Raw genomic sequence first — 20,871 nt, 5'->3', positions numbered from 1 at the left:
CTGGAAAGGTGCCTTCTCTCACCTGCAGAGTCCAAGCAGCAGGTCTCATTCATGCAACAGGGGACATTAAAGGGATAGTTCCCCCCCCAAAAATTAAAATTCTCTCATTATCCACTCACCACTATGCGGATGGAGAGGTGGGGTGAATGAAGTGTTTGAGTCCCAAAACACTTCTGGAGTTTCAGGGGTAAACAGAGTTGCAGCCAAATCCAATAAAATTTAAGTAAATGGCGACCACTTCTTCAAACGTATGTAATGTGTACATTTAGGCTAAAATCATGGTGTAAATGACACTGTTTAGAGTTGAATTTGAATGTCAGGGCGAAAAAGAAGTGGTCGCCAGTTACTTCAATTGTATTTGATTTGGCTGCAACGCTGTTTACCCCTGAAACTCCAAAATGTATAATTTTGAATCCATAAATACTGTTATAACCATAGAAAATGCCCAGCATCTGTACATTTCAATCTGTTGCATGTGAGGTCCTCTAATTTAGCTAAACTCCAAATAAAAAAAAAGAGAGAAAAGTGCACTTAAGCATTTATCCACCCTGCTTAAGTGCCCATGAGCAAGGCCCTTACAACCAACTGTGGTAAACAACATCACAGCCTTGTCCTCTGTGTAGACATGCAGGTGGTTAATTCCTGCTTCAACAGACCTTTGTACCTTTAAGGTCAAGACACACACACAGAGGGTCAATGACTCCAAGGATTCTGTCCCAAACTTTAACACAGTGAAGAAAAGAGTAAATTAATCAACTCTCTAATAAGTCAATGCAATTTACCAAATATCTGACCCGCTAAAGAGAAAGATATTTAAAGAGAACTTGTGTGAAAAGGTTTATTTCACAGGAGTCATGTTGTGAAACAGACTCAGACTTCTGCTGTTTGCCTGTTGCACCACAGCGTGTTTGATCATAGCAGAACAAAGTTTAACGTCAGACGTGCCATCATGACAAGGGGGCGTGTGAAGTGAGCGTGGAGACCAGGATAGATACAACATGTGTATGTTTATAACGTGTGTTAAGGATGAGCTAAACCTTCATGTTGGCAGGTTATTAACTCCCTATCTGCATGTTCGCTGCTGATTTAGAGGCATATCAACTGTATGGCATTGTATGATTTTTAATTTTGAAGAAAATCATGTCACACAAATCACAATGAATCATGTCACACAAATTAAACTTTCCTTATAACTACATATAAAAAGAGTTTAATTAACAGTCCAGTACTGTAGTTGTCCAGTTTGGCTCACAGCTCCTGAAAGCCAGCTAGCCCCCGAGCAGTCGAGCGTCACTAACCCTCTGTGCTGGGAAAGGAAGAGCAGACAGGGGCTCGGGACATTAAATACTGTTCCTCTCACATGTCATGTGACATTTAGTTCACTGGCTCTACTGTTTCAGCAGAGAAAGTCAAAGGGCAAATAATGACCAGCCAGATATAAATAGGAGGTCAAGACTGTTCTCAGCTGCAAAGGCCAAGGGCGAATAAAGTTTAGACCTGACTGCAATACAGAGGAATGCATTTCATGGCCAACACTAAATCCTCACAGCCCCAGACTGTATAAAGAGCAGGGACGGTGGTGGCTGATATCTACAGAGTAACACAGACTTAGTGTAAAAACTTCTACATCTAATTTCAATGTGAAGCTGTGTTACCTTCATGTTATGACCAGCTTTAGGCTCCTCCTCACAATTCGGCGCCATCGTAGCTAATAACATCAACTGTATGTTTAATTCTCTCTTTTCTAATGTTGTCAGAAAACTTTGTTGTGATTTTAAAGAGAGCTAAATGATGACTCATGAATAAAAGAGCCATGCTGACATTCTAACCTTTGGTCTTTAATGTTAATCAATTTGAAGGGAATTTTGAAATTCTCTACATTAACACAATATGTCACACATACAAAGGCACAAAAGCAGCAGTCACCACTATCAGTGGTATTTGAACTGTGACCATCAGTGTTTAACAGCTGATGCACTGAGCTGCAGGTGGGTCTGATCAAATGTCTCCGCTCCTGGTGCTGGGATCTGAAAACACGTGAATTCAGGGTTTGTAAAAGAAATGATTAGCAGTGTTTCTTTTGTAAAATTACACATCACAATCATTTGGTCCAACCATTAACAATGTCTTTCATATTACCAGTGGATGTAGAACAATCTATGAATCATATATTTAAAAGCAAGTGGTCCATCACTTTTCTGTAGCAGTGGCACAGTTGAGCATTAAATCTTTCATAGCAGCACATCTTCATGTGCAGGTTAGTATCGTCTCCACACAATTATAGGTCCAGTCCTGTTTGTCACTGATGGGTAGAATGTGTTGGCAAACCTAGAAGACAGGAAACACACGTTTGTATTAACATCTAAAACACCATTTAATCATTTAATTCCCTTCTACCGTCATATGTATATTTCTAAAAGTATTCTTAAAGACATTTCTCAGATTTTGAAAGAGCAAAAGGGAAAACTTTGTACCATCTTGGTCCGGGCTGGCACCTCCACAGCGAACACACTCATGCCTCTGCTGCTGCTGCAGTTCCTGTTCTGCTCGTTGTTTATGTGCACAGTCACTTTCTGGTTGGTCTGCAACACAAAGGGTTCAACTTTTATTCTTGAGATCAGAGAATATGAAGAAACCATTTTAAACAGCTAAACTTATAGAAGAAAGGTAAATAAATGAGAAGCTATGGTTTAAAACACAAATAGCCTCTTTCTACACACAACAACAAGGTAGTGGACCTTGTGCTAATTTAAGTACAGCTACATTTTTATGTACCATTTGAACATAGTAATGTGGATGCATACCATCTTCAAGACAGTGTTATATCCAAGACAAGCTCTCTCTACAGCAGTAGAGTGTGTGTAGTTGAATCCAAAGACAATGCGTTAATACAAAATAAAACGAATAATGACACTCTCATGATAACCAGTTTAACTTTTCCCTGTTAAGAGGTTCTTTTGTATCACAGGGTCATTCTCTTAGAGTAGCTCCTGTTGCTATGAGAACAGATACGACCACTGCATATCAATTACATATAGGTTGAATGGTCTCCAGCAACCACACACTTACAGCAGTGGACTGTAATAAGACAGAATGTGCAAGCTTTGGCATTTCCTCGAGAAGTATAAACACCCTGATGCTCTGTGCCCTGATCAATACCAAAGTAGATAATCAATTAATTCTATCACAATAAAAGTTGGTCTATCATCCCCCTACTGGCCACGAAGATGCACAGCAACTGTACGATCGCGGTGAAACTGGAAAATCCATTTCCAGTATTGCTAAACTGTGTGAGCACCTTCACACAGATACACACAGATGGCTGCTGACCTTGTTAGCTATGAGTGAGGAGATCCTGTGCTCTCCTCGGTAGGTGTAGATGAAAACATTATCTAGTCCCCTCAGTGCTTTGGCCCCTGTCCTGGCTATGATGGACTTCTGGAGGGCCTGGTTCAGGAGCTTGGGCCCTGTGTCCATACTGAGTGGCTGGAGAGACAGCGGCGTGTCTTCACAATGTACATCTATCTGGAATGGACAAGCCTGACAGAGAGGGAGGAGGAGTTCATTCAGTTTGTTGGTAGGATAAGGTTGTTGTATAGTTGTGTAGAGTAACACGTGACGTTGTTTTGAGTGAAATCAGACTTACCTCGACTAGCTCCAGCATGCGGTTGTAGCCCATGGCTTCCAGGATGACCCACAGGTCTGCGGGGTCTCCATCCTTCTCTGTGGCCTCCATCAGGTTCAGCTCCATGAAGCCCTGCTTGGTCAGTTGATTGCTTCTCATATCAAAGTTTTCTACCCCCACCCCCCCCAAAAAAACCATTAAGTAATATTAATCATTGGTTGACTGCTTATGCCTTTATATAATGTTTCCCTATGTATTTCCATGAGAATTACCTTTGCAGACAGCCCAGGCCTCCTTGTCACACTTCTCTCCACTGGTCCTGAGCTCAAAGAAATTGTACTCCTCCAGACCGAGGAGACCGTTTCCATCCAGGTCTATAACCTCAAAGATGTCAGACAGCGCCTCCCTGTGGCACAAAGGGAGTGACACTGAGATATTTCATGCAGGGACCTTCTCGCCGTTGCAGTAGCAATGAAGCAAGGCATCGAAGGCATTCATCCAGTATTCACAGGGGAACAATAACCACATCTTTCATGCCAAAGCTATTGCATTTTTCTGATGATGTCTATGAGTATTAGGATCAGGCATGAGAAAGAAAAATAAAAGCATTTTGAAAAGAAAGTTGAAATGTTCCAGAATAAACCACAAATGACAAGATTACAGTGGAACCTTTCAGAATATATCAAAACTCCAAACCTGAGCTCCCTGGTGAGGTCCAGCTCTCCAGAGTCCGTCCTGTAGACGAGCTCCACAGGTTTGTCAGGAAGATCATTTTTGCTCCTTTTCTTAAGTCTGCAGCCGCTGGTGAAGGGAAGCAGGAAGTACGTCCCAGTGTTCAGTTCTCCTTTCCAAATGTACTTCTGCAGAGACAAAAAGAGGGGATCGGGAAAATAAAACACAACAGTGCAGATACATGTAACAGTGAATATAAAGAAATAGAGTAAATGTACATCTCTCAACACAAACTAAATATACCTCTTTGTCTTTTGACTCAGTGAAATGCACTACAGAGTCTTCTTTGGCTTCACCAGCCGACATAATGAAAAGAACCGTATCCACCGTCATCCAGGGAGGAGACTTGTCTGAGAAGAAACACATAAACAGAAATGCTTGGATTTAAATACAGAATTGTTAACACATGTTTTCTCCTGTCGTTACGAACATATTGAGTATTCGACGAAAACATTTTCACTCTGTCTTTTCAACAACATAAACAGGAGGATTAACTTTCTACCGTCGACATCATTTCAGTATCTTCCACCGCACGTTCCAATTTAATAAACTGAACAACACCTTTCTTCTTAATGTTCGTCATAAAATATCGTCCACTCAGCTGGAACACAATCTAGCACGTTTCCTACAGAACCCGATCTGCCGCCACACGATGTAAAAACACCCTGCAGGGGCCAATAAACAACGGCAGGCTTCTGTGTGGTCTCTTTTTTTGTTTATGATTCATAATCTGATAATTACAGGGGCAACACGTTATTTATGTCTTAGTGTCACACAAAAAGCCTATTTAAAATTGCAACTAGCCTGAACGCTACTGAAACAATCCAGCATGCTTCTATATGGATCCTGACCGACCGAGGAGCAAACTACTGAATTCCCACAACTCCAGAGGTGCTATTCTATTCCCCCTCCCCGACATCTGACCTACTGAGTCGGGGGGGCAAGCAGACACATAACATCCCGACGGCAGCTGTAGTTTTGCCGTATTTACCAGGTCTGTGGCTGAGGCTTTGTGGTTGGACGGTCAGGTAGACGCTGGATGTCTGCGGGATGTGGAGCTGGTACTGCAGAGAGCCGACACTCCCATCATCCTCCAAGAAGAAACATCCTTTCATGTGACTGTGGTGCCACTCCTGCAACAAGGGACAACATCTGTGCTTAACCAGCCGACTTGCAATATTCATACAAACTTTCAGTCACATGGCGCGGGCTAATAAAGCCGAAAAATATCATCTTCCTAAACAGTGAAATAAAAAATATCGTTTTTCACGTTTTGTATATCCTCATACATTTGATGATGTGTGGCCTCCGTTAAAATCCTGACACAATCCCAACAAACAGTTTTGCTACTTGACAACAAAATGCATTTATTCATTCAACAGAAACCAAAACTAATTTGCAGTTCCTATTAGAAGGGGGATTGATCTTGTGACAGGGGAAGTATATTTTGGCATGACAGAGAGAATTAAGCAGTCAATCATAACAGTGAGGTTGCTCACTTGATTAAAAGAAACTGCCGTTGTGATAATTACCACTCCAACCTTCAGGGGGCACATTCATTACTCCATAGCTTGTGTCTGGGCTCAGCAGCGTGTAAACACTTGTTATTCTCCTGCTGCTCCAGAGGAGGGCAGAAGTGTTACACTGGCTTTCTGCTGCAGGCGGGACTAAATCTCCCTCTAGTTCCTGATACGACAAATAGGAGTCCATTTAACTTTGATAAATACAGCCCTTTCAATCTTGGGCCAGGGCTCATTCAAAACCATCAGGAGGCTACTTTGGCGATATTTATGAATCCTAATATTTCTCTCATTTTGAAATCCTGTTGTTCCTTTGTCTGGCAGCACAACTGAAACGACATAATAATTTCAAATTGAACAGGAACATCAAAACAAGGCAAGTTTTCCTTCCGTTCATCGGGGACCCATTAAATGAAAACACAGTTGGTGTGGACACACGGTAAGAGGACATTGAGGGTCGAGCGAGTCTGGAATAGGCCATATATCCTTTTAGTGGACAAATAAATCACCAAGTTAAACAAAGAAAAGTACCATAAAGACGGCGCATGTCACTCCTTCGGAGGAAAGCTATTTTCTCGTTGTATTTATCTTGGGCTGTGAGAGGCATAAAAGATCAAATCATAACACTTCAGTGGTTTGTCCAGACAATATTAAATGAGGGAAATTGCCATGGGCACCTGTCTACTGCTTAAAGACATCAGAATTAATGCCCCCGCAGAGAGAGGGTCAGCCTGCAGACTAATACAGCTGCTGTCACCTGCTCTGGCCAAAGGTCTGAATTACGGCAACGCGGAGGGTCGCAGGTCGCCAGACTAGCCACACACACACACACACACACACACACACACACACACACACACACACACACACACACACACACACACACACACACACACACACACACACACACACACACACACACACACTTAATCTACTGTATCTTATAATTATAACCTTAACATAAAGACTAAGGACAAGTCAGATGAATCCTTTCTGTGCATATCTGAATCCCACAAAGCACACACACGCAAATACACACTTACACCACTAGAAAAACACAACCCGCCCTCCACCCACTACCTTCCAATTATCAGCCTGTGGCAGTATAGCAGCCAATATAGAGCTGAACTTCCCTCAGAGGTAATCTCTGGACTCACATTCTTCTACCTTGACGATGTCTGGCCCTTTCCAATCTCAACGCCTTGTATGGACCTCAGAGATGAAGGAGGCTGTAATATTTTTTTTATTTATTTACTTTTTTTCCTTTGCTGTAAAGCAAACCAGGCCAGGTTAATCCAAAAAGAGTGAAAACAAAGAGCGATGGATCAATACAGTGTGTATCTATTGACCCGGGGCTAAACGCGCCCATCAAAAACAGTGTGTGACAGTGATACTGGGGAGATCCGCCCCCTGCACGGGCTTTGTTATCATGGGACATCTCACATGGGTTTGTTATTGACGGTATAAATGATTCATAATATGACATTTTCCTTTTCGAATAACATTAACTATCATGTAGTCATAAATACTGTGATACTTGTCATTCAGTTATGTGGTAATCTTATTGTATTGTTGTTGTTGTTGTTGTTTTGACAGTTTCTTTATATGCATTTTCTTGTTGAACATCATATTTGACCTAAATGTACATACCTCAGCCAAGGCTAAAGCAAACGTAAACAAAAGTTAAAAAGAAGGAAGACAAGAGACATTAAAGAGAGAAATCCTGGATCTGCCTCTTTCTCCGGATCCCCTCCAAAATTCCATCGGTGATTCCTTGAGTCATAACCCCAACCCGCCACAAAAGGTCATGGAAATTGTTTTTTGCGGAATCCTCCATGGCGATAATGTAAAACTCTCTAAAACTAAATCATTATGACTGTACCATATGTAACGCCTATAGTTTACCTGTAAGCCTGCAGGCTCTGGTACTTTGCTGGACCTAGAGCTGCTGGATGTCATATTGATTGAGTTCGCCAGAGACGACCGTCGGCTGCGAGCAGAGGAAGGACGAGAGGACGATCGGCTGTCTGAAGTAAAACCAAAAAACAGATTGGATGGAAAGATGAGAAATTACACAGACAAATATACTCGGTATAGATTTTTTTTATAAATGACAAAAATTATTACTAATAAAAAACGTTGCTCACTAAAAGATTAAGTACAGCCCTCCCCTCTCCACATCGTAAACACACTTTAAAAAGAGAGATGTGGCCCAGAATGTAATCTGCCTTCCCAGAAGTCCGTTCCCAAGTTCACGTGAAGATGGCTACTTTGCATTCGGGTTCTACAAACGTGTGAATCTCAAGTTCAGCCCCATTTCCATTAATGATGGAGGCATATTAAATCACAAATGGCATAACAGGACCCTCTCGAATCCATTATCTCGCACAACTTTTTTTATCTCAAACACTAATTGAAGCCAGAAAATATCAATTCACTAATGAGGGCTCTGATTGTTTCCAAGCCGGGGAAATCAAGATGCGAAGTAATGTGATGGGTTTACAAGCAAATTACCGTGGCAGAGAATAAATAGACCCACTGTCATGGTATTCGTCCCGGATCTATTTTGTATTGATGGGAGTATTTTAATCTGGAGGAGCCAATTGTAGCTTGTTTGTGAATATGGACAAAGATGCACTGGAACGTGGCCTAACAAAAGCTGCACTGTGAGCTTCCATTGAATGCGAGAGTTGTTTGTGGTTCCCTGGTGCTAGAAAACTACAAGAACTGAACTAAATAAACCAATTATCAGAAAACACCACGGCAGTTCATCAATTTGTCTGTTCCACACAAAACACCCAATAAATAATTTAACGTCATCAATGCTTTGCGAAGAACCAGCCAGAATCGCCCCTGTCAAATACAGTTATACTGTAGGACTCAGGGAAATACTGGTTTATACTGACAAATGCAGGAGCAAATGAGCAGTCAAAACAGTTTTTGAGCACCAAGAAAAACCCATTCAACATGTGCGATCACGTAGCTCCTGGTGTCAGAGCCTTGTTAAAATGTAAGAGGTATAAATCAATACCTGGGAGAGGCACAATAATGTGATAATCCTGACTAGTATGTGGGAGCTCATTTGTTTTTGCAGCGGTGGTCGACGGGGCCCTCCTCTCTACCACCATCTAATCCCTCATCATCTCCCCAGTGAGAAGTGGTGGAATCCTCCAAATCAATAGCATGAACATGGACTGACCACTTAAATCAACCCCATCTATCTTCCCGCTGTGGGCCTGTCCCTGGATCGCTCATCCAGGATCTCCGTGCCTCTCTCTCCTCACAATGCTATTGTTAAAGTGTGAGAAAGTAGATTTTTACACCCGTCTTCACACGGCTGAAGGTGCCGTCTTTTACAGAAAAAACCTGCCTGTTTGTTGTCTGTGGGAGCAGAAGGCTGCAGCTGGACCTGAAACAAGTCTTTGCTTGTTTTGGCGACAAAAACATATCTTTTTCCTCCAAATCCAGAGCTGAAAGGCATCATTTTTCATCAGAGTAGACAAGAGATTTTGCCAGTTTCTTAATGGCGGAAACGATCGGCCATAATCACAACGCTTTACAGTCTCCTCCCTCCAGAAAAACTGTTTTAGTTGTGGAGTTATTGTGATGTATTGTCTGTCTTAATGAGGCCATTTGTCATAGGGGGAGGGAAAAATCAATCGATAACAGAGCTATTATTTATTCAGCAAAACTAATCTCTGAGGCGTATTGGGGAGACCGGTGTGCATCTTTGAAAAGTGTGGAGTATATCTAGTGTATATCTGTGACAGGTGAATACTACGACATGTAGCTCTGGAATCAAATGATAATGTGATGATGTCTGGACACTGAGCACAGCATAAAAACATACACAAATCTTCTGGGAAGCCTCCGATTTTCACCTTTTCTGAGTGTCGGGTCTGGTGTTTCTGGAGGTTGAGGCTGAGCTGCTGCTGCTGAGGAGGCTGACGACACTGCGCTCTTCGGAGGGCTGTATGACTGACTGCCAAAGTTCTGTATCTTCAGCTTAGCATCAGCCTCGAGCCTCTCCAAAGCTGCCACCTGACACTGTTCCACCGTCGACACCAGCAATCTGCAGAACTGACGGCAACGGGAAACCACGAGTCAAGACATGATGCATGAGCACAGTTTTTGAGGTTGTGTCACAAGTAGAGGTAAGAATATGACATTGAATAAAGACAAATCATGGGAGGGCTACACTATTGTTTTCTTTTGAACATTAGAAAATGTCTTTTTATTCTAACTGTAGTGACAATAAGGTCAGGAGACTGCAAATTCAATTACATTACTAATGTTGGTATAATTTTTCTTAAGCTGATCAACCAGTCTATCAGTTTAAATAACTTCCAGCTGAGAATATATTTAAAGTACACGTTTCATTGTCCAAACTTACTTCTGCATAGTTTAGTTTGCCGTCCTTGTTGATGTCAGCTAATGTGAAAATGGTGTTCACCTCCTCAGGCGTCATTTTTTCTCCACTCTGAAAGATTCAACACTTCAGTACTTCAGTAGAGAAAACACCACAGTAAAAAAATATTCTGTTCTGTTTGAGCTTGAGCCAGTAACTGTGATTTTAATCATTTCATGTTTACTCAGTCTGTGATGAAACATTAATGGGTCGCTCAGTTGGCTGATTGCACAACATCAGTCAATTTAACTGAAGCCAAAACTGCAACATTCATTTAAAACAATAGAGGAGACAATGTGTTGCAGATCTCTCTCATACAATATGTTTTCAGCTACTCACAGTGGTCAGCGCCATTTCCAGTTCGCTGTGTGTGATGTAGCCGTCGCCGTTAACATCCATCTTTTTGAACGCTGTCATCAGCTCCGTCTCCTCGGTTTTCTTCTCACACTTGAGAATCTCACAGAAGTCATCAAAGTTCAGTTTGGACGTTCTTGGGGTCCAGTATTTACTGAGAGTGGCAAGGGATGGATTTCTTCCTGCTTGCTGGAGAACTACATGAGAGAAATGGGGGGAAAACTTAAGACTATAGAAGTAAAACAGGCAGATAAACAACAGTAGGTTTATTTTCTGATAGACCTTTGTGTTTTGTAGTGTCACGTATATTCTCGATCAGCTCTCTACTGAAGCTTTATTCATCACTGACAAACCTTGAACTGATTAAATACGTCTTGTCTAAAGTCTGTCAAGCAGAAATATTCTGAGTGTCTTTCATGCACATTTCTCCAAAAGTCATTACGTGGTATTTTTGATAACTGGGATCACTACAACAGGCTCATTGAAACCGATTCAACTTGGAGCAGCACGTCATGTGTCTGTAGTGACGATCGATCAGCAGGTCAGTGTGGGGCTAGGAGTTGAAAGAGTGAAACCACACAAAACTAAAAATTAAACTTTCCTCCTTCAAATAACTGGAAAGTGATGTCAATACACAGCCAGCGTCTGGAGAAGGAGAACACAAAGACTTCATATCATCAGATCCTTCTTGAAGAAAGGTTCACAAACAAACACAGTAGTAGCTAAATATAAATCAGACCCAGTTTGTTGTACTGGTCACATCCCACTGATATCACCGTGACTGCTGGTGTCCACGTTGTTATCTGACATTGTTTGAGCGGCTCTGTTTCCACACATCATCTCTGCAGCTCGTCCCCGCGCCACCGTTACACACAGTGAAACCAGTCAAAGCTGTACTCGTCCCTTTTAAAACGCTAACAGCTAGCTACCGTTAGCTTACCGCGACCCAGCTGCTGCTTCGACGTGATGTTCGACAAACTGGACCTGAACACAGCGAGGTACGAGGCTCTGCACTGCGTGTAGAAACCCTCCTCTTCATCACGGGGGGACTCTTGGAGAGACATCTCTGAGAGAACAGGGCTGTAGCTCCGGTAGCTAGCTCCCTGCTCCGGCTCTGACAGCAGATGGACGGTCACACACCGCAGCTCACTGGATATCAAACGATGTTAAACTGAAGCTAAATGGGTTTTAATTTTAACTATCTAACGTGTATCGGGACCCAGAAACACGCAGGGTTCATTTAACTGAATGAAACCCGCGTTAGCAGAGCCATTCGTCCAGCACCGTTGCTATGCGCTGCCTGTTGCTACGTAAACAAAAAAGTCAGAGGTGTTCATGAAAATACGTCCCTGAGGAAACAAACGCTCACAGTTCTCGTTGCTAACTACAAAGAATGTGATTGTTTTTAATTATTCTTTCACTTCATATAACTGAAAACGATATAATTAGAGTTTTTATTTCATTTTGAGAATACTTAGAGTAGTAGATATAAAAAAACAGTGGATGCCGGAAACATATATATGACCGCTCATGTTTCACACGAACCATTTGACTGACGCAAAGGCGCCAGTTTCATTACTTGTATTTGTGACAAACTTTTACTGAGACGAGCTGAAACTGGAAAATGCCGTAAGTACTTTACTGTATCCTTTAAATCTGAAGTTATGTTATAAATATAATATAATATTAATGTCTGATTCAAAACGTGTCGCTCTGAAGGAGATTTTAACTCCAGTTTACCTCAGAAATACTTAAACAGTACAGATTTGTTCACAGCTGTCATGAAGGTAAACAAAGGTTTTACACATCGCATCAATTCATTCAACATAACTTTAACTAATGTCATTGTTTTAACTGTGTTGTGTCAAAATGGCTTCTTTTAAAAAGGTCTATCCTCATTTATGCAAGTTTATAACCAACTGAAATAAAGGTAGTTTTATTTCCACATGGGCTGAATACTGCGTTTTTTGTAATATTCCCAATGAAATTGTTTTATTTGGCTTTTATGCCTTAAAACTGAGGTGGGAAATATGTTATAATACATGAGGCACTCAAACTGGGACAAGTGGGACGGGCCTTTTTCTGCAAAGTGTTGATTATTAAGTAATCTGGACTTCAGTGTATTTTTATGATGCATTAAATCATGTGTTTGGGTCACTGCATTGTTGTCTATTGAATATACAGATAACCAGTAATAGTTACCTTATTAAATAAATTAAATCCTGCTTTTTCCCCAACAGTGTGAGTAAAACTCTGCCCATGGGCACCACCCATAATGTAAGTAAACAGTCTTTCAGGTGTACTGATATATTGAGGTGTCAATCACCTCTCTCTCTCATTTCTTATTAAAAGAATGATTTAAAGGTTTGACATGTAAGATTCAGTCTGTGTTAAGAAGGATTTAAAGGTTTAAAATGTAACATCAAGGTTGTCTGTGTTTATAATGTATGAATATCGTGGCATGTGTCAGTGTAATTTGTCTTTTCACTGTGCCTGAACAGAAGCCGGCTTCTAAAATCCCAGTGCCGGCAAGAAACATCAAAACTCTGACTGCGGCCACAAGTTCTCAAGCAAGTGGGTTGATTCCCATTGAGATCCCTGAAGAGATGTCTACTTGTACCAAATAACAAAAGATGTCTCATAAAAAACTTTACTCACTTAATATTTATATCTCCAATAGTCTTTCTCCTTTAAGAAATTCCCCTATTGAGATAAATGCAGTAATGTACTGCCAGATGAATAAACTAAATCTGCTACTCAGTCTATCCTTGCAAATCTGTTCATGATCTGCATTTCAGAATATAGGGACAAGGATTTACTAGTTTTGTTGTCAAACCACAGAGAAACAATCATTTGTATATAAGTTGGTCAACTCTAGATTATATTATTAAGGATGTGGTGCTTTATTAACAGGCGGCAAGACCAAAGTCTCTGCAAAAGAAGGGGTCCCTCTGACAGAATTGCAAAAGTGAGTATTTATGACACAGATTTTGCATTTATTTTATATTGTGCTATTTATTTATTTGCTGTTGAGTTTTGTCACTATTAATTAAAAAGAGTGAAAGTAGAACACAGAGTTAAAGGGTTGAAGTCAACTCCCCTTTGAGTTGCTGTACTTCAATTGCCACACTTTCCTGATGGTCATAATGACATATCAGAATTTAATGACAGGAGACATGAAATGATGGAGATCCATCACTGGCCAAATTATCAGTGATTTACATAGCACTAAAAATAGTTGTATAAGAGTCACTTAACACAAGAACCATTTCCTTAGCCCAGGCAGACATTTGGTGTCAGGCTCATCCATCAAGACGAGCATTAGTTTTTAATTTCATAGCGCTGTCACTAATACGTTACATCGGCTCGGTTTACAGTACATTCATTACACTCACTTGGTCATGTCAGATTAGGGTCACTTGGGTGCAGTGTTTTAATTTATTGACGCTCTCAACATTAAAATTAATTGTATTTGGAGGGAATCCAAAACAGCCAGACTGAAAAGAGCCCGAGTTGTACAAACGGAACAAAAAGACACAAACAAACGAATGAGTGAATGAATAAATCTCTACTTTACAGCAAAGGTAGTTCAGGTAATTAATGGTTTAGTTATAAACAGTATTTCAAACCAGAGAAACCTACTGAAATAGGTATTTTGCTTGTTTATCTTGAATGTACCCTTTTGTGTAGTATATGTCGAGGCCCATCAATTTACCATACTTCAAACCACTGATGAATACCAAAACAGCCGCTATATAAATGACCAGTATTAGTGATTTACTGTCAACCAGCCATTTATTCTAGTATCATTCCCTGTCTGTATCATCTGGATACTTCTGAACGTGTGATTGTATCGTCACCCCCTCTCTCTCTTCGGCTTTACTCAGACTGGACTCCCTACGATCTAAACTGGAACAATCCGTAGATGCATTCGTCAGGGCCAGGAAAGAGCTGGAGGAAATATTGGTGAGAGGCTTTTTCCTTTGGTCTTAAATCTTTAGAATAGGCGGAAATTTCTTTGTCTCCATCATATCTCCGGATTGAGAGATGGTGGGTTTTTTTTATCACACACTGAATATCCACTTGTGACATGACTTTTCCTTTCTGAATAGCTTCTTTGCACGACTGCCTTTTTCCTTTCTTTGTCCATTTATTTCCGAGACAGTTTGCTACCTTTTTTTGTTCTCCTTCTATTTCCTGTGTATTGATGGAGTTTCGTGGTTTCTTTATTCTCTCCCTTAACCCTGTGTTGGAAGTAGCCAGTAGAGGGCAGCAGTGAACAAGGACGTCCCCTCACTGGATCTTCTGTTGACCTGAGGACTGAGCTGAGGAGACACAGAGAACTGAGTGAGTACATGAAGTGACTTCCGTTGTTTCACCTGATTGTGTCAGAAAACCAAATCACATCTGGGGTTTCATGGTATTTCCTCTATTTTCCACTGATTCACCTGGATGTAAAATGGATTGAGTCACAATTTACAGTAAAATCTGTTTTGACTTGTCTCTGGGATCAGCGGCACTAATCTTCTATCAGGCTCTATATTTGTTGCCTCATCGTAAAGAAATGTTATGATGTTTTTTGTCTTTACAGCGTCCAGAGCAGCTTCATCTTTAAAGAGCAGTAAAGCCCCCGACAATCACACTCAAGGTAATGTATCTGCTAATAAATATAACAAACTAAAAACAATACACAGAGTAAACAATCTCTATTGTTTAACATTCATGTGCTTCATTCATTATGCTTTTTACACCATCTAGATAAACTCACCTATCCACGTCACTTGGGTTTTATCACACTGAGACGCTTTACGGCCACGTGCTTAGTGGAGCTGAGGGTTGAACAATACCACAAGATTTATTGAAAAATAAAGCTGCCGCCGCCGGTTTAAAGAGGAGTGAAGCTCGGCACATACTTTCACATAATCTACATTTATTTTTATCCTTTTCACAACTTGTATGTGCTTTTAGGGATTTTATAATAATTTATCTCCGTGCTGTATTTCGAGTCAACTGACCAAGCTACACCACTCAAGACAGAATATTGGTATCTCCACTTTTTAATAAACAAAACAGATGTTTTTAGTCACTAATTTCAATGACAGCTGTGATTGATAAGGTCATAGTCTAAAGTAAGGGGCCTGTTTTGAGAAAACCTAGCTCCTTTATTCTGCCACACTGGAATTTCAGGGACTATTTCCTCACAGTGCTGTAGAAGAGGCACCCTCCCCTAGTGCAGCCACCATGTCCCCATGGACCTCCTTGGTGGATAAGCCCTTAATACAGAATGAATGAATGACTGCAGTGGTGATGTCAGTTTTCTCAGGCAGCGCTGACTTGCAACTTTCAATTAACCGAAACAGAAAATGCCACAAAAGGTGTTATCTTCAAACGTAATGCACAGTCAGTCAGATTTAACGTGTACATGCTTGGAATGAGAGCTGAGTGACTCACCTCCCTCAGCCTGAGGCCATTCACCCCGTGTAGACATATGTGATTGTGGTGATTGCGACCTTATCTTTAGGTCTGTTAAGGGCTAAAAGAAAAACATTTTTTGGTTGATTTGAAGATGAGAAGGAACACAAACGTAGTCACGAGGGCGTTTGATTCCCAAGGACATCCCCATCCGCCACTACTTCACTATTTGATTCGCTTCTTCCTGCATCTTCCTCGCTACTTAACATTAACAGCATCAATGGATGCTTGTTTTAGTTGCTCAGACAATCGTGTGCTCTGCGACCTTCGGAGAAAAACAACATTTTGTTATGGTTGCACAAACAAGTCAATGAGTAGATTTCCTAGGGAAAGAATTAATTTGATTATTTTAGGCACATGTTATGCCTGCAGCAGAGCAATTCTTGTGATCCAATCATACAATGGTGACTTGTGGAAAATGAATAGGGGGTACTGTCAGGAAGCAAGCTTGTTTTCCGATAAGGTTGTTAGAAATTATTTTAATTAGTTCCAGTAAGGGAGCCAAACATACATGATGCATTGTGGATCCACACCCCAGGAATGTCACATTTTTGTCACATGGTGGATCCATGAAATGTATCAGTTTTGCATAAACCTCCTTACAACAACAGACTTCATGATGTCAGGGCAGATAGCTGTGGGAGAGAATCGGCCCTCTGTGCGCGGCGAGACACACATTTTAAGAAAACAAACTGTTATTCAAAGCTGCTGAAGAGCTCTGGCCTATATCTGCTGAGAGCGTGAAATGCAGACAGATGATGTTGATGGTATCTTGAAGCGTGATTCTGCTCTTGTGTAAAATGTTTGTTTAGATCTGCTGCTTTGGCCTTTTACGCTTCGGGTCCATGTGCTGATTGCAGGGGGGGGGGTGTAAGAAAGTCTTTGGGGGAAAAAAATGAACGCTTCCTGAGGATGTAGGATTACGCAGTATGTGCTGGTTGTTGAATTTAACATCATCAGTGGGAGATAAAACATTATATATCAATATATATACACAGTGGAAATGATAAGAATAAGGTGCTTTTTACATACTATATACTGTTGTGTGTATTCAATAATGTACATACAATAATAAACAGTACATATATTATTGCAGATATACTATAAGGTATTGTGCCATGATTAGAAACATATTGAAAAGGGCTAAAGTTTAAATACTGAGTAAATGTTTGATTTATTGCCCCTCCACACCACAGGTACAATAACAATTCATCAGTATTTGATTTATTTGTAGAGCATGTTTAAGATAGGTGAGAAATATAAAAAATATAAAACAGCCAAGGAGACAATACTAACACATTGAATACATATATTTTTTTAAATGTAGTAACATGAGATAGTCAAAATTCTGATTGTTTTCTTTGTTGTGGCTGCAGCAGGATTCAGAATGACAGAGCAAAACTCTGAGCCTTGATAATAAGACACATGATTAAATCACAGCATTTAAAAAGATGGAGATGTCAAAATCATCTGTGCTGATGATTATTGGCCCTAGTTGAGATACCGTATGATTGTGATAATATCAAATGCACTGATTTGTGGCGACGGTTTGGGTCTCCATAAAAAGACCACAATGTAAACCTTGATTGTCTGTTGCAAAAACATGTCTATTTGTATCTCGTCCTCTGGGAAACCTGGAGGCAAATGTGCAGCAGAACAGAAGCACATGATTGTTGCATATCCTTTTTTAAACAAGGAACAGTAATGGGATAACGTTAAATGGTAAAACATCGTGTCACAGCTGTACAACGAGACAAGTCACAAAACTGTAAACTGACTCAATAAGGTCAGATACTGTACACAGCAGTATCACATAGCTACCATGAGCTACTGGTCCCACCAGGATGTGTCATGCTTTAAATTGAATTGTGTACAGGTTTGTTTTAATACTTAAAATACAAAGATTTCAGTAATTTTATAAACAATCCTTCCATGGCAGCCATTACAATCTTTCCCCATGTCCAGAATCTGTAACCTGGGTAACCTTTCAGCTGCCGTGCAATACCTCTGTCACCTCCGTGATGCCGCAGCGGAGAAGTAAATCCATTTTAAACCTTAAAGCTCAATCTTCCAATCACACTTTGCCTCCTTGCCTCCTTCCCTCCTGCCTTCCTCCCCCCCCCTCTCTCTCTCTTTCCCGTCTACTCTTCTGTAAGGTTAACAAAAGTTTCAGTAAGCAGTCTAAAGTCACTTTTCGTGAGCAATCAGGCTTGGGCCGAGCATAAATCCTTGGGGCATAGTCGCGGCATTACAAATACCCACAGTGCCTGTATGTGCTGATGACTACAAAATTGAAAAAGAAAGGCCCTAATAATTCTGAGGCAAGTTTCCCTCAGCTGTAGGTATTGATTATTTGTGTCTGGTGAGAGATTTGGAAAATTCAATTAAAGGAGTTGTGCAAAGGATTCATAAATTCAGCCCCTCAACGCGTATCGAGACATGGTTATGTTCTAAATCAATGCTGCACTTCACAATATATTTTCTTAGGAACATAAAAATAAATAACATTTAAACAGTTCTGCTTACTGCAGAAACAAATTTTATTTTCTGTGAAGCTTTTTAGTAACGGCCAAGCACTGACTTGTGCACATCTTCGAGGTGGTAACGTATTTTTATTGCTCTTTTTCTCATAAGACAATCCTATATAATATGAATTTTGAAATGACAAAATGAGGGGAAAGGGGACGGCTCAGCAGTGTAAAAATTGATCAGGCCATAGATGGGACCACGTTTGGGAAGATTTGTATGTCAGCAGTAATGGGCTGTATTAAAAAGAAGATTCCTTAAGATGTCATAAAAGTGATGGGGCTGCGTCGCGCCGGTTGCGGGCCGCCGGCCCAGGCAGCTCCCGGACTCTGGCACATCAATCCTCGGACGCCTCACAGACAGATGCCACCTACCCACTGGGAGTTTTATGCTTTCTGATTGACCACACAGTTGCAATTAAACAGAGGAGTTGTATATTAGGCTGTTTTGGTCCAACAGAAGCAGGTGGTCTTCGATCGACTGCGCTGGTTGCAGAGTATGCAGTCTTCTCAGGCGTGATTTCTGATTTACTGAACGTCATCGCGTTTCATCTTGGGGGTGCAAAAAAATATACTATACAGCAAATGATAAGCAGTTGGTCATAGTAAATTAGATTTAGAATACATAATCCTGGAGGGGATTTATTTAAAAGACAAACACAGGGTTCTTTAGGACAATTTGCCATTTAGATTTTTATTTTTCAAGAAACACATTTACATATATCTTTAAAAACTTGACTTTGGGTTTTTTATCATTTTTCTCTCTAGATCCTGTGAAGATGGGCAGCTCCTACCAGTTTCTCAAGTCCATTATGGGTTGAATTAATTACAAATAAAGTTGCCGTACATGTTGGTTTATGAAAAAAATATGCCTCCTGTTTACTCTCTTCTTTGTGAGAATTCAGTCTTGACAGTGACTGCGGTGTGTGCGTAATATCACCGGGTGCCAGTGGGGTTACAATCATGTTTTCCCTCTCCCATATTCCCCAGGTTTTTGTTCGCGAGGCATCTTGGCTGTTGACAGCTAATGGAATTGCTCTTCACTTCTTGTGCGTATGATCCCACGGAGATAAGGCAGGAGACGAATGTGGAATCCGGGCTGTCAGTTGTGAGGCCGAGTTGTGTCGGAGGCCGTCACTCATTTGCGGGGAGAAGTGTCTGAAACGGTAGGAGCGGATCCTCTGACATGTTAGACCCCCGTCCACCCTCCAGAGCCTCTGCCTGGCAGCTGACAAATGTTGATTCTACATTAACCACAATGCTGCAACGCTGTGCAAATAATGTTCTTTCAGATGGCAACCCTCATCCCCTTTATGGCTAAAACTATGCAACGTTCCCCACCCGTGCAGTTTAACACCTTTGGAAAGTAAAGGTGGGGGTGAAAACTGTCTTGCACAACACAGTAGTCTCTTTATTTGGCAGCGCCTGGGAAGGCTGAGGCCTCTCGCTGCCCAAGTCGACCTAAGCAACAGCTGGTGTTCACAGCAACATTTCCTATTTCTGCCTAAGGTGGATCGTGTAACTCTCACTTTATCACCCTTAGAGGCCACGTGAAGGACAAAGCCAGTACACCCATAAACAAAACTAATGTTTTGATACAAGCCCCTGAGGAGGTTGAATGAAGGACCCATGGTGTGTTTGATACCCAGTTCCCACTCCCGTTACAACACATCCACATCTTCACCGGCACCGATTGGGATCTATACCGTGTTATCTCTTCTCATTTCAAGAGTAGTAATCCGTGGTCCCATTAGCACAGTTTTAGCTCTGAGGCTTCATCATCTAGTGTCACTGTGCCTGTGGTACAAGGTTGAGAGCCACAGTGCATCCTGGGAGAAAAGCTGGTGAAGGAGGACTTGGAGAATGGAAGATTCTCGCTTTCTGGTGTGCAATTATACGACCGTGCAACTGTAAATATATGTAACTGTTTAGCTTTAGTAAGAGAACCATGAGTTCAAGTGCTTAAAATGAAAGTAGAACATCAGAATCATTTGCGAAACCTAATCTGTCTCCTTCAGTTTCAACAGAGCAGTGTAATCACAGACACAGAACTTTAGTTATAGTTTAATAGTTTAGTCTTTTGCTTTTTGTTTTCTTAATCAACACTTGTTTTATTAATTGTGAGCAACATGATTACAAGAACCAAGAGCCCAACAAGTTGGTCTTTCAAGTGTTAATCGACAACAAATACTCAGAAATCCAAAGATATTCTACTAAATTACATGAAACGGAACA

At 41.0% G+C, this 20,871-nt stretch overlaps 2 protein-coding genes across 2 annotated transcripts; one reads left to right on the top strand and one right to left on the bottom strand.

Annotated features, from left to right (window-relative positions):
• Positions 1-1,106: 1,106 nt before the first annotated feature.
• On the bottom strand, positions 1,107-11,711 carry efcab7 (EF-hand calcium binding domain 7). The gene is made up of 13 exons (XM_035176800.2): positions 11,580-11,711; positions 10,625-10,836; positions 10,271-10,357; positions 9,759-9,957; positions 7,783-7,904; positions 5,349-5,490; positions 4,601-4,707; positions 4,322-4,485; positions 3,898-4,031; positions 3,647-3,795; positions 3,331-3,540; positions 2,475-2,582; positions 1,107-2,328 (listed from the first exon to the last, which is right to left on the bottom strand). The coding sequence occupies exons 1-13, from the start codon at positions 11,701-11,703 to the stop codon at positions 2,248-2,250; spliced, it is 1,839 nt and encodes a 612-aa protein (XP_035032691.1). The 5' UTR covers positions 11,704-11,711; the 3' UTR covers positions 1,107-2,247.
• A 407-nt stretch (positions 11,712-12,118) lies between these two features.
• On the top strand, positions 12,119-19,503 carry LOC118121129 (integrin subunit beta 3 binding protein). The gene is made up of 8 exons (XM_035176803.2): positions 12,119-12,268; positions 12,880-12,916; positions 13,141-13,213; positions 13,553-13,607; positions 14,527-14,605; positions 14,899-14,986; positions 15,231-15,287; positions 19,405-19,503. Exons 1-8 carry the CDS (start codon positions 12,264-12,266, stop codon positions 19,455-19,457), a joined length of 447 nt encoding a protein of 148 aa, XP_035032694.2. The 5' UTR covers positions 12,119-12,263; the 3' UTR covers positions 19,458-19,503.
• The last annotated feature ends 1,368 nt before the right edge of the window (positions 19,504-20,871 follow it).

Source organism: Hippoglossus stenolepis, chromosome 14 (genome assembly GCF_022539355.2).
Source record: "Hippoglossus stenolepis isolate QCI-W04-F060 chromosome 14, HSTE1.2, whole genome shotgun sequence".
Taxonomy (NCBI): Eukaryota; Metazoa; Chordata; class Actinopteri; order Pleuronectiformes; family Pleuronectidae; genus Hippoglossus; species Hippoglossus stenolepis.
This window is presented reverse-complemented; position numbering and strand designations above follow the sequence as displayed.